The sequence below is a fragment of the Myripristis murdjan genome, chromosome 11 (assembly GCF_902150065.1).
Source record: "Myripristis murdjan chromosome 11, fMyrMur1.1, whole genome shotgun sequence".
Classification (NCBI taxonomy): domain Eukaryota; kingdom Metazoa; phylum Chordata; class Actinopteri; order Holocentriformes; family Holocentridae; genus Myripristis; species Myripristis murdjan.
The window spans coordinates 20,338,174-20,352,094 of NC_043990.1; the positions used below are offsets into that span (position 1 = coordinate 20,338,174).

At 40.9% G+C, this 13,921-nt stretch overlaps 2 protein-coding genes across 7 annotated transcripts in view; both read left to right on the forward strand.

Moving 5' to 3' along the window:
- ppp1r9a (protein phosphatase 1, regulatory subunit 9A) overlaps positions 1–5,963 on the forward strand; it is a 51,671-nt gene extending 45,708 nt beyond the window's left edge. For 4 of the 6 annotated variants that reach the window (XM_030063014.1, XM_030063016.1, XM_030063015.1 and 1 more), the window contains exons 17-20: positions 1,089–1,208; positions 1,922–1,945; positions 2,734–2,916; positions 3,006–5,963. In XM_030063014.1, the coding sequence (XP_029918874.1) occupies positions 1,089–1,208; positions 1,922–1,945; positions 2,734–2,916; positions 3,006–3,188 (510 nt within the window). In that variant the 3' untranslated portion in view covers positions 3,189–5,963. The remainder of the gene's footprint in view (positions 1–1,088; positions 1,209–1,921; positions 1,946–2,733; positions 2,917–3,005) is intronic. The other 2 variants (XM_030063017.1, XM_030063019.1) reach the window with 1 other exon arrangement.
- Positions 5,964–6,619: 656 nt separating this feature from the next.
- asb4 (ankyrin repeat and SOCS box containing 4) lies at positions 6,620–9,939 on the forward strand. The gene is made up of 6 exons (XM_030062967.1): positions 6,620–6,938; positions 7,705–8,004; positions 8,180–8,422; positions 8,646–8,893; positions 9,028–9,141; positions 9,751–9,939. The coding sequence occupies exons 1-6, from the start codon at positions 6,620–6,622 to the stop codon at positions 9,937–9,939; spliced, it is 1,413 nt and encodes a 470-aa protein (XP_029918827.1).
- Positions 9,940–13,921: the final 3,982 nt, after the last annotated feature.

Genomic DNA, 13,921 nt, shown 5'->3' on the forward strand with positions numbered 1-13,921 from the left:
GAAAGCTGTTTATTAGTGAGATTGTTCTACTTGTTTATAAGGGAGAAAAAGATTTCAAATTTGACTTTGTAACTTGTTAAGATGGACATTTTTGCTGCATGGGTGAAAACTATTTCTAACTACGCATAATCAAATATTCTGATATGTTGAAAGATCCAGGTGTTGTTTCAATAGGATTAAAAAGCAGATTATCTCTGATCCTGCACCAATCCGGCCCTTTCCCCTCTCCAAGGACACATTCTCAGCTTAAGATGAGTGCACTTCAAAATTTATACCAGTGCAGAATTTATGCGCATTAATAGTGATGTAGAGCGCCCAAGTCGGGATTCAGCCCTTAAAGCTCACAGCTTAAACCTGTAAGAATAATCTCTCCGTTTCTACATCACACAGGGCAGGGGTGAGAGTGAAAGCAGTAGCAGTACACTGCCAGAAGCTCCAGACAGATTCAGTTCAACATCTCACATTAAAACAATCTAACCAAAGTTTAGTGCTGCGTTTTTGACACCGCTGACACAATGCGTTTTTGTTTTTTTCTGTTGATTCAGCGGACCAATGGGAATTGTTCAGTTCCCTGTACATATATGCACTTCATCTCTCTAATATTCACTAAGAGCGTTAAGAGTTTTATACTTCTTACTGTATTTTACACATGAAAAAGAAAACCTAAAAAATGCTTAGCTGTAGTCTTTATGCACTCTGTTAGTTTTAAGGCTAGTAAAGTTGCATTAATTACTCATGGAACGCTGTGAATACTCATCTCTTTCACTCCAGAAAACGTTCAGCTGTTGATTTTGAAAATTTTTTATGCATTAACCAATCAGTTGTGGAATTGCTTTTTCTTTCCTGATTCACTCATTTTTCTTTCAGTATCTGAGAAATAGATTGAGCAGCCCATCTTTGATTAAACACAGAATATCAGCTCACTAATGTAGCATCATGTCACATTTAATCTATAACGCTACAGAGGAAAATCCATCAGACTGAAGCACTCTGCAGCTGCAGCTACCCAACTGAAGTTATTCTCAGAGACAGTCGGCTGTCACCAATTACCTCATGAGAGAGTGTGTGTGTTTTCTGCTCTATCCTAGGGTCCTAGTTTGAACGATGATCTAAGTGCCAGCAGCACCAGCTCAGTGGAAATCAGCGGCCTGCTGACTGAAGCCAAGATGTCCGGACGCTCACACACCCTGGTGCTCTCCTCAGACGAGGTATACTTATGGCTGTGTCCCACAGTTTATCTGCTCGAGGAAATGGAGAGAATTTAGTCTCAGTGAGCCCCAAGCCATATAACTCAGGATGATATATGGGGATGCACTGATGGGGTGGAGAATTTATGACCCAAAATGGAAGAGCAGGCACACTGTGGGAAATGCTTATTTTTGTTTTTCACAGACTTTTTACATTCAGAGGTGTAAAAGGCTTGTTTACATACTGGGGGTCCATATACTCTTTTGTTAGAGTGATTAATTACTGAATGCAAGAAGTGCATGTTTTTTTTAATACATGAAATAGGTCTCATGGGATTTGTAGAATTAGCAAGGTGGTTAAACAAGCCAATTCCCAAAGCTCCATATAGCCTGTTTTATGTTCTCTATAGAACCATGTTAATATGGTGTGTGTCTCTGATATGGTGAAATCCATCTCGAGATCCATATTTTAATTAACCTCGCTGATGCAGTGTTTCATCCGGTCAGCTTGGGTGTCATCAGCCTCCCAAAAGGTGAACTTTGTTATGAACCAAGAAATGAAACAAACTTACGGTCAATGTCACGTTCTAGTCTCTTTAAACTGCTTTGGCTTTTGGTTCTTGGTGCAGTGTAATCCGTAGTGCTGTTATGGAAGACATTTTGTTCCTGTCCTGTGTGTTGCTCTGCTAACAACCCAGTCGTTTTCTGTCGTCCTCTATGCTGCCCACGTTCAGAGTCTGGATATGATAGATGATGAGGTGAGACTGAGGCAGTAAGCCTACAGAGCAGATGTGGTTGACTGCATGTGTGTCTTGTCTATGGAGTCTATGCCCTTTTGTCTGTGGATCCCTTAGATTAGAATGAATTTCCCTGTGCATGTCTCACAGACTGGTATGATTTTGTGACCTACTGAACATAGGGTAGTCCCTCTGGAAACGTTTTTGTACCTGGTGCAGTATGTGGTAGATTGTGTTGTCCTGGTGGCATCTCTCTGTCTGTCTCTGTGTGCTGACACATTCTGGTGAAGACAACAACTCAAGAAGAATTATACATCACAGAAACTTCATGCTCACCACAGGTTCTCCCTGTAGAGTAGATGGATGGTTAGATTTTGGAGCACCATGTTGCATAAACGTGCAAAAACTGGATTTTCTGATACTACAATGAATCCCTAATGTTTTAAAATACAGTGCTTATATTAATACCACCCATGTCTATGAGTAGACAAGCATGTTAACATAGAAGTATTTGTTACTTAATCCAATAATTTGCTTAATTAATGACCTCATTAGCATAACTAGTTACATCTAATATATCACAATGCTTAAGGTGGCTTATTGGGTAGCTTGAATGCCTCCTATTTTATGGTACTATTAATTCTTTTTTTATTCATCCAGTGCACTGTAGCAGATGCACATTACAGATGCATGGACAAATATGAAAGTTAGACTTGAAAACTGTGGCTCATAAACTTGAGTTTGTTTTTCTACTTGTGTTCTCCTTCTCTCCCTCTCTATTTTTCTCTGTTGCCTGTGTGTATGTATAGATCCTAGATGAGGGTCAGTTCCCGAAGCAGCACCAGTGGCAGAACCGCAGTGTTACGGAGTGGAACTCCCAGCAAGTGGCCCGCTGGCTCATGGGCCTCAACCTGGAACAGCATATCCCAGAATTCACTGCCAAAAATGTCGATGGAGAGCAGCTGCTGCAGCTGGATAGTGCTGAGCTCAAGGTGCATTTTAACCTAGATATTTTGAATGAATCTACATGGTAGATCTATGGAAAACTGATGCTTACAATATGTGTGTCCATTTGTTGCAGGCCCTTGGTGTCACCTCTTCCCAGGACCGTGCCCTGATCAAGAAGAAGATCAAGGACCTTAAGGTTCTGATGGAGAAGGCCAGGAGGAACCGTGAGAAAATGGAGAAACAGCGTGAGAAGCTACGGAAGAGAGAGCTGGAACAGCAGCAGAAACAGGCCCGCAAAGAAGGCGCGGCAGAGTGAACCGAATCCGTAGACCATCTCCTCCCTATTTACTGTAGCACCACGACCACACCAAGTAGCATCTCGGGGAACAGAAAGTCAGTAGGGCCCACAATGGAACCCTGGGGGACGCCTCCTCAATAGTCCCAAATCGCTCAGTGGTGGAGCTCGACGGCCAACTGTTGGAGATTGTTGGGCAACCTTTTCACCATGCAAATTAAACCAAAATGAGCATACAGTTGGATAATTGGATGCTGCCCCTTCATTCACCTCATTGTACACCCATACTGTCTTTTTAACCCTTTACAAACCTGCTCAATTCTATTTATTTTGCTGTTCATTGCTGTAAATTAGGTTTATTTATTCATATTCCAAGTATGTTTGTGAAAAATTCATCTCATCCTCATCCCGAACATATCATCTTCAGAGCCATCTGTGTTACCCTTCTTTGTAGATGTGTATCATAGCACCTTTAGACATAAGGACCATGTACATATACAGTGATAAATATAGATACAGATATGTCTAATGTGCCATTTTTGATAGAGTTATGTATATCCGCTTCAGATACATAGATCAGTGGAATCACCCTGTAGCTTTGATGAAGCACATACAGGTAAAGCCTGTGTGGTGGAAATATATGGGGCAATACTCATGTCCCACCACAAGGTGTCCCCATGCTGCTTACTTTCACTGCTGAAGAATGCAAGACTGGAACTTTTCAATAGGAATTCAAGCAGGAACCAAGCAAGGCTCTCTCAGTACTTGCAAGAACAAACACTGGAAGGTCAGACACTTGAAGTTTAACTACAGCACTGGCTTGTCTAATGTTCCTTACAGTATACATGTACCACACTAAAGCAATTCTCAAAATATGAATGATATCGAGGACATACTGACTGGACTGACTTGGCTCTAATGGAGACTCCGGGTACAATGTAGTCGTGACTTTGTAACATACCAAAAGATACAACAACAAACAAAAAAAAAGAAAAAAAAAGAAAAAAAGATGACAAAATTAAACCTCCTGCTTATATGCATAATGTTGCTTTGACTCCGCCTGTAACCTGCTATTGACCTCTTTTTATATTCTCTCAATAACAAAGTAATACCCGACCGCTGCCTTTAGAAATTCTAGAGTAGACTTTTTCTGAACTCTACCCGCTTCTATGTGTGTGTGTTAAAACACATTGACTGATCTTCTGAGTCATCCATTTCTATTTTTTTTAAGAGAAAGATCAAAGTTCACCCACACGAAAGGACCACATAATTCATTTTTATTTGATTTAGCACTTCTTTCTTGAATAGTGTGGTGAAAATTAGGATTGCTACTTTATTTATCTCTGTGATCAGAAAGACACAAAAATGCAAAAGTGGACAGGTGCACCAGAGAAGACACTGTCTTAAATAGAATTGTAATTTAGACTATTTGCCACTGGACTTTGACACTGCATATTATAGCAGGATAACAATAAAAGATGGAATGATGGAAATCATAGGAATTGCACTAGATACATGCAATATAGTTTGATTTAATTTTGTCATGAACTTGGTTCAGTAAGACTCAAGACATTTTGATTTTCATGTTAGAAAAAAAACATACCTTTGAAATGATTTTGACATGTGTTCTTGGTTTATGCAATACTACTCTTATGATTATGAAGCTCTCTAAAATTCTTTTACCTGAAAATCATTCCATACGTTTACACGAACTGGAGAGACAGCAGTGTTATCATGGCGGTGAAGAAGGCAGCTTTGGATGTGAATACCTTCTGTTTTAAAGGCACTGCCTGGTAAAATCTTGAAGGGTTAAGAACAGGAACAGCGTGCATTACAAATGTGTAAATTCTGATGTGATACCTCCATGCAATGCCACAAAGATACAGGTATCATTAAATCTGTGTGTATGTTATTATTTATTTATTTCTGTATTTAATGAAGCATCTGACTATTGTTTATGATAACTTATTAGATTATTATTAACACCTAATAATGATTTATCCAGAATTTTATGATTACTTCTTTTTGCCAAAAAAAAAAACAATTAAAAATGTTCATTAAAAGTGATTTTACATTCAAATGGTCGTCATCAAATAAAGTGATTACCAGTGAGGATTTAAAGTTTGTATGTCAAGCAAGAACAAAACACCAACCTTTTCCCTCGTGCTTGTGGTTTTGCCTTCCTCTCAAGCTACTTAAGACCTGCTCAAGTGCTACTCCAATTATGTAACCTGATCCTGATGTATTCCTATGAAATATTTTGTAACTCATGAACCTTTCTGTGAATACCCCCCACCCTGTCAGTCAGCCGACAGACAGCACTCCTATCACTTTTGTATGTACAGTAAAACACTGAAAGCAATATGCTGTATGAATCCTACAGAAGCCTGGTTTTCTATTGTCTCCATGTGTGGTGTACAGTTTGTTGGAAGGCTGAGGGAGGTTAAGGTCAGGCCTGGCCCAAAATGTGATCTCAAATCTTTGTGCTTGACTGAGCTTGCCCGGCACAATGAAACCGACCTATGTCTGAGACCCTGGTGCTCCTGGCAGGCGAAAACAAATGTTTGAGTCATGTCTGGAAGGGTTCATTGGATGTTTGGCTTGCCTGTGCAGAGGAATGTGTAGAGAGCGAAAGATAATCACCACAAATTGCTAGACATGCTTTCACTATTTTAAAAAGCTGCGCTTATTTTCTTCCTCTTCCTTTTTTGTCATTATCTTGCTCTCTTTTTTTGCATTCTGAAAAGTTGAAAGGGCAGCTACCTGTCACACTGAATAAAATGTGCAGTCACTGTCCGTGGTTTGCTTTTGCTTCTTCCTTTTTCACCGTTTGTCTGTCTTACTCGTCTTAAATTTGATGAGTGTTGTCACATGACAGCACTCTGCACAGAGAGCTAGACAACATGAATCACATGGTGTATGCCCCATTGTAATTGTTATTTTCCCTTCTTAACTATCATCAACTTTCCTCACGGTAAAAGTCTTACATATCACATTAAAACTTTGTGGACTGTGGAGTCAAATAGGCCATGGATTCAATTCTGTCATGTTAAGAATTTGGAGAATGTATGAAATAGCCAGCTTCCTCGCTGAAGCCCCTGCCACACGCACACACCCTCGTGTTCACATGACGCTATATTTTTAAACCCTTGTTATTTTTGTGGAATGGCCATCCGCCCATTACCCATGATGCCTCTCTGTCGGTGGACATCTCGGCAGAGATAAACATTTGACTGGTCTAGAGTCAGCCACAGTCAGTCCTGGCTCTTCAGTCTCTCTCGCTCTGCTCTATTTATATACCAGACTAATCTTACTCCAGGGCTATTCTATTTCCCTCCAGCCTACTCTCTCCTGTCACTCACTCCCGTTTTCTTCTGTTGCATTTCTGTCTTTCTTCCTTCCAGGCCTCCTGTATCATATGGCTGGGGTTACACAAGCCCTGCAAAGTGGTTATGCTTGCCACCTTCATCATCACCATTTGTGAGTTCTTCTCTGCTCTTCTCCATGCTGTATTGAGAATATTAGTACCAGTGGTAGAGTCAGCTGGGCTAGGGGTACCATACTTTGACCTGGGTCCGTCTCCCGGGGTGGCCATGGCAGAATTAAGCCCCAGGCAGCTGGCTGCCATGCAGCTGAAGGAGCGGTTCCTGGATGCTGTGCGGAGGAACGATGCTCAGGAGGTCCTCCACATTCTCCATACCACCAACCTAGACATAGACACCGTGCTGGAGGTGGAGGACTGCAGTATGGTCCTGGCCTCATACAAACAAGGTGGGTCGGACATGACTTAGACTGAAGTAGCACACATTTGGTCTGGTATACTACAGTTTATAAAGGCTGGGCATCCACAACTCACAAACACCAATAATATGGAATATGGCTTAATGACTGGAGACAGTTTATTTGTTAACAGCATTTAGCATGCACTAAGGTCCACATTTACAAAGAACAGTTGTGGGTACTAAAACATTTTCCGTGTTCAAAGTCATTGTTAAAGCTTTTGATTGGAGCAAGGCCTCTTGACTAAACAGGGGTTATGTCATTGGTTTTGCACATTCTAAAGGTTTTTGCACACATTAAAGGCTTTAGTAAATTGGGGCCCAAGTTTCCATGCTTTTGTAAATGCAAACCAGAAGAATATACACAGGAGAATACACAACTATGAGTCATTATGAATTTCCAGAAAACATTACTTATAAAACAGATACATAGTGTTTACATAATTAAATTCAGCACTTCCTGCATTAGTTATGCAGTTCATCCACTGAGTGGTGCCAAACCTCCACTGAATCTAAAGCAGGATGTTGACAGGAACCATGAGTTACACTAAGTGAATCGCAATGACATACAACCTGTTGCCAACTACAGTGGAACAAACACACTGCAGTGCAGCATCCTGGTTTATTTTATCTTCACAATTCAGTCAGAACAGCACAGAACTCATCATGAGCTCTAAAACCAAGACAGAAAAAAACATTACTGTCCTTGGCCTTTTATGTTATTATGAAACTGATTTTGTTCATCCAATCTCCTCCAGGTTATTGGTTGCCAGGCTACAAACTGGAGAAATCCTGGGCGATGGCAATCCATTTGTGTGCAATGTACAATGCTGTAGAAACAGCACTGGTGCTCCTTCAGAGTGGGGCGTCAGTCAATCGGATGCCCAATGGGAAGACACCGCTGCATGTGGCCTGTGAGGTCTCCAACAGCGACTGTGTGGCCTTGCTATTGGCCCACGGAGCCAAAGTTAACAGTGTATCACTGAGTGGACACATGCCCCTCCACTACTGCATCACCAAGGAGTCTGTGTACTGTGCCAAGCACCTCATCCTCAAAGGTCAGGAGGGCACGGAGGCAGGATAGATGATGGATAGGTAGATGGATGTATCAGTGGATAAAGGAAAGTGCAAATGAATTCATAGCAGTAGGGATACAAACAGCAACAGAATAACAAACTACAGAAAGCTTAAAAATATCCAAAATACAAAATAATAATTTTTTTTCTATTACAGGTGCAAAGGTGGACATAGCCAGCCATAATAGTGATGAAGACACACCTTTACACACAGCTGCCAGATTTGGCATACCTGAGCTGGCGGCATTGTACTTGGCCCATGGGGCCTCTGTGAATGCAGTCAACTCTCGTCAGGAGACGCCCCTGATCACTGCAGCCTTCTGGGCTTTTGACACCAAGGAGCAAACCTACAGCCAAGATCACCATCTTGTCTGTCGTATCCTGCTGGATCACAAAGCAGGTGAGGGCTTCAGAACCAACACCCTTGTGCATGACTTCCAAATGATAACTCTTATGCCTGATACAAAAGTCTTGTTTTAACATTTATTAGACCATGCCTGATGCAAGGCAAATACAAGACAACCTACACCACCTCTATCTGAGGCATGCTGATTGCCAGATTCATTTGACGCACCGTTTTGTTTCCAATACATTTGATGTAGTATTTAAACACTCTGTTCCAGACCCAAACCTCCAAGAAGAGGACAATAAGACAGCTCTCCACAAGGCAGCGTGGAACTGCGACCACGTCCTGATGCACATTCTGCTGGAGGCCGGAGCAGACACACGGGCCATGGACATCAACGGCTGTGCCCCCATCCAGTATCTCCTCAAAGTGACCGATGTCAGAGCCATGGCCATGCCCGAGCTCTGCTACCAGATGCTGCTCAACTATAACGCTGCACGGATCTACCCACCACAGTTCCACAAGGTACTGCGGTGCAGTATTTGCACGTGGATTTGTTCAGCTAATTACATAGCACAATTCAGGCCAAGTTGGTTTTAAACTTAGTCATTTAAAACTATGGAGGAAACTAATCCTTGCTAAATTCCTGTGTTGTACAGGTGTTGCAAGCCTGCCATGACTTCCCCAAAGTGGTAGAAATCATGGTCAATTCATATGAATCCTTAAAACCCACAAAGAAGTGGAGAACTGCCATTCCTGATGACTGCTATAAGGTAGACAATGTAATGGGCAAGTGTGTTATGAAAAGTGCAAACTCCTCTTATTCATTCCTTGTACACCCACTCATGTTTTGTCTGTTGTGTGTTGCCATTTGTTGCATATCAGGAGTTTAAATGCTATATCAGTTCAGTTCAATTCAAAACTTTGTTGGCCTGTTATAAGGAATATTTGGTTCACAGTCCAGGTTTATGATAAAAAAAAAAGTATGAAACCAATAAAAGTATGTAACATAAAAGCACATGCACAAAAGCATAATTAAAAGATGTACCAGATTGAGAAATATCAGGTCATAAGATCAGAGTGTCAACAGCTTGATATGGTGCAATAAGAAGCAGCTCACCCATACAAAATATAAAATTGTCATAAAGTCATAAAACGCTACATCATTTCATGTGCAAATGGAGAGAATGGAGATAAATGAGTCCCTAGTCCACGTGCTCTTGAGTTTATGTACCGTAAAGCTGCATACAGAAAATGGCACCGGCCTTCCTAACCACGTCTTTCAATGTTGTATTCAAATGATAAATGGAAATTGTAAAACTTGACATCTCTGAACTCCGTTTAGTCTAACCTGTTGTTTTTGTGTGGTTTTGCCTCTGCAGCGACATGAGGAATTTTACGACTCTTTGTTTGCTGTTTGCACCAACACCCCTCGCGCCCTGCTTCACCTGGCCAGGTGTGCCATCCGAGCGACGGTGTTAAAGCACCGCCACACTGGTATCGAACAGCTGCCCCTGCCGACCCCCATGAAGAAATATTTATTACTGGAACCTGAGGGGCTGCTGTACTGATGGAGAGACTTAATGCCACCCTGTTCCATGATGATGGCATTTTCAAATGTACCATGTAGACTGAGGATTTTTAAAGAAACACCCACCAGCTGTTTGCACACTGTGGAACTGGATATGTCTCCCAGACTGAGATGGCATGAAGTGGTGTTCCTTGGATAGCATTCCCAATGGCTTTAGTTTGGGCATTTGGATTACAGGAATATCTTGACTCTGAATAACTGTATCAGTAATTACACAGAAAGACTAAGATCCCACTTCAGTGAGTGACAAAAAGCTGCTTTGTGCAGAACTGCACCACTAGGGGGCAGTTTGAGGAGGGACAGGAGAGAGACAATGCAACCAACTTATCACAAATTTTAAAACACATAACTGCTTATCCACAGTTAAGTAATAGAGGAAAAATGGCAATTTATCTACCCAGTGCTTCTGAGCATGTCATTTTTAATAACCTAAAAAAAAAAACTGCCTTACAAAAGGCCAAAACACCTTGGACTAAATTAGATGCAGTGTCTTGCAATGCCAGTGCAGTTTTCCATAAAGAGCAGCTGATGAACATTAGTTTAGTCACATTACATGTGATAATAACACATAAGCATCAACATAAGGGCAAAGGTCACTGCATATTTTGAATGTCTGTTCACGGCAGACACTATTGTGCTGTCCAAAGGTTTAAGTCAATCATTGATGATGAATGATAAGTGAGGGTGTTTTCCTGCTGGGCCAAATGGGTCGCAGATTATCAGAGATCAAACATGGATCACTGGACTACATGACTACAGCTGAGGTGAGCTGCATAGAGCTGAAGTGGGTCTATTAGCATCCGGATTCGTGTGCCATAGGTCACAGTCCTGAGCTGTACATGAGACCGGTTGTCTCATCCTGTATATGGACTCTCTACAGTGTCCTTATTCCCTGTTCTTTTTATCTTTCCCCCTCTATAGCCTCTTTGTTTGTCCCTTTCAAATTTACAAGTTATTTTTACCATTCCTTTCTTAATTTCATGTCTGTTGTTATTTTCCAATTCATTCTCGGTTTTTTGGTCACTTGTCCAACTTGTCTCCCTCTGTTATTTCTCCTTGTTCTCCGTCCTCCAACTGTGAGTCATCATTGCAGTCTCTCTTGCTGGATCCCACTTCAGAGGATCCAAATCTACCCGGCAACCAACCTTTATGCTCATTCTCCAGCTCATGCTCAGACACTCCACTATCTGCAGAACAAACACTTGTCCAGCCACTCCATGTTAAGTGCTAATTTTTCCAACGGACTGCAAATGTAACTGCATTGTCTGTCCACAGACTGGCGGCCCAACTGTGGTTGTTACATCAAAAGAAATATTTATTTTAGAACATTCAGCTTTTCAGTAAAGTGGATGTTAATGTTTTGTAAAAACATAGATTCTTCAAATTTATATTAACCTCGCAATAAAAACAATTAACTTTTAGCCTTTTATTTCAATTCTATTTTTGCCAGAAAAAAAATGCACACACAAACAAATCAAATTAAAAGTAAAAAATATACAGCACAAAAATGAAATAATGCTATCTTTGACAGAAAATACAAGTACAAAAAAATCTAATTAAAAAAAAATTGCAAAAAGACACTTGAGCATTCACAGAGGGAAGCATAAAAAATACTTTAAGTTATCTTTGTCTCATTTGTATATAAAAAAGTGAAAGGTCAGCGTATGATATTAATGCTATTTACCTTGTGTCTTCATCATGTTTTACATGCTTTTCCAGGAAGGTTTGAAGGTCATTTACAGAACAACTAATTCACATTGTCATCTGTAGCAACAAAACCGCCTTTTCTTTAGTAATACCTTTTAACATGTCTTTCTAAATCCTTTTTGGCATTCACATAATGCACCATTTGGCTATGGTGAATGACTGGGGATGAGAAAAAGAGCAAGCCAGTCAACCCCATTTCCTTTCTCCCATTCTAATTCAACCCTTATTATAGAAACTTGAGAACCCTTACTCATAATGTTTCCTCAGGCTGCTAGTTCATTTTCTGCTCTTCGGTGGCTCCTTCAACAAAAGGACTAATATCTCAATAGCACCTCTCTCTCCAGTCAGCCCTGGTCTCCAGAGTGCCTCTCTCTGTTGTACACTGGTATTATCTCCCCATGTGAAATTAGACCTAACAGCTGGATAAATAGACACTCACACCATTACAAGCATTCTGTCGTGACTGGGATGAATGGGCCGGGTCACATTCGCTGCACAGGCCTATTTGAGACCTTTCAAGGTGGTTTAAGTATGTCTATCTGCCTTTAAGTGTGAATGAGTGGCCTGGAAAGTGCATTTACTTTTTAAAGTACTTTTAAAAGTAGAGGTACAAGGGGAAAGCAATTCACATTTGGCGCTGAGTTAAGGTGTATGAAATTTGTGTTTCATCGAACCATCAGGCATGGGTTTCAAAGACTGAATTAGGACGGACCCGAGTCGTCGTGTGTCCACAGTTTCCTATTTTGAGGGTCACTCTGATGCCAAAGCATTGTTTCAGATACTTTGAGTGATTACATGTGTAGGTTCAGCATTACTCCACATGCTGTGTCATATCTATTCACACCAAGCCCTGTGATGCCTCTGGTCTTGTTTGTGACAGTAGACACTGGTTTTGTGTCACTACAATGGAGAGGATACACACACTCAAAGATACTGTGGTGTGCATGGGGTAGGTGGGTGGAGCTTCCCAGCATAATACATTTAATACAATACAAAATACATTTTCTTAGCACAGTTCATTGTTGTTTGGCAAATGATTTATACATTTGAGTTTCCTGTGATATGTTTTTAACCAGCTTGCAAAGACAAAGGCAAATTTCCACATTTGTGGACAATAAAGAGATTATCTGATTATCTGATCCACATTAGTTAACTCTCATGTTACCTTCAACTTTGCTAATTTTTTTTCTTTTTTTTTTTTAACAACTGGGGTCAATTTGACCCCAGTAATTTAAACCTCCCGAAAATGATTATCATAAAAAATGTTACCCAAGTTTATGTCAGATTTTTTGTTTCTTGTTGAGTAGTGGGGGTCAAACTGACTCCAAAGATAAAAGGAGGTTTGAGAGGAATCTTATATGTATTGCTTATCATTTGGCCCTTGTGTTGTGTTGGTAAATTTAGTGATGATGTTGGTTTATCATCGCACTGTTACCATTATCTTTTTAGTCAATGGTGCAGCTCCATCCACCACATCCGTAATGTCACTACAAAATAAAAGCTTGATGCCAAAGAAGATAAAACAGTGTCATCTTTCACAAGAACGTTTAGCTTGCTCCAAAACTGATGAATGTGTGAATACATTTGTAAATTGCACATCAGGCACATCATTAGTCCCTCTGTAAAACCAGTTTGAAAGCAAACACTTTCAGTCTTATGAAAACAAAAATATCAGTAGTAAGGTGGTTTTGGTAAGGGCAGCACAGTGGTGCAGTGGTTAGGGCTGTCGCCTCACAACAAGAAGGTCCGGGTTAGATTCCTGGCCAGCCAGCCAGGCTCCTTTCTGTGTGGAGTTTGCATGTTCTCCCTGTATCTGCGTGGGTTTCTGCTGGGAGCTCCAGTTTCCTCCCACAATACAAAGACATAGAAGATGCAAGATAAAAAAAAATATGTTTGTCTGTCTGCCCTGTGATGTGACCTGTCCAGGGTGTTTCTCCGGCCTTTTGCTCAGATAAGCTTTTGCTCCTTTGCAACCCTTACGAGGATAAGTGGTTTGGAAAATGAAGGAAAGGGGGTAGTTTACATGCTATACACTATAATATTTAAGGACTTTAAATATACAGAATTAAACTGCCACATCCAAATCTACACATACAGTATGTATACACAAAGCCTGTTTTTACCACCTACGTGGTGTCATGCGGAAGCAGTTCTTTTGCACTATAAGGCTGATCTATCAGGCCCTGTAGGGTAACTGTGTGTGCACTGCTACTCACATGCAAACAGCAGCTGGATGACAGCTAACACGCCAACAT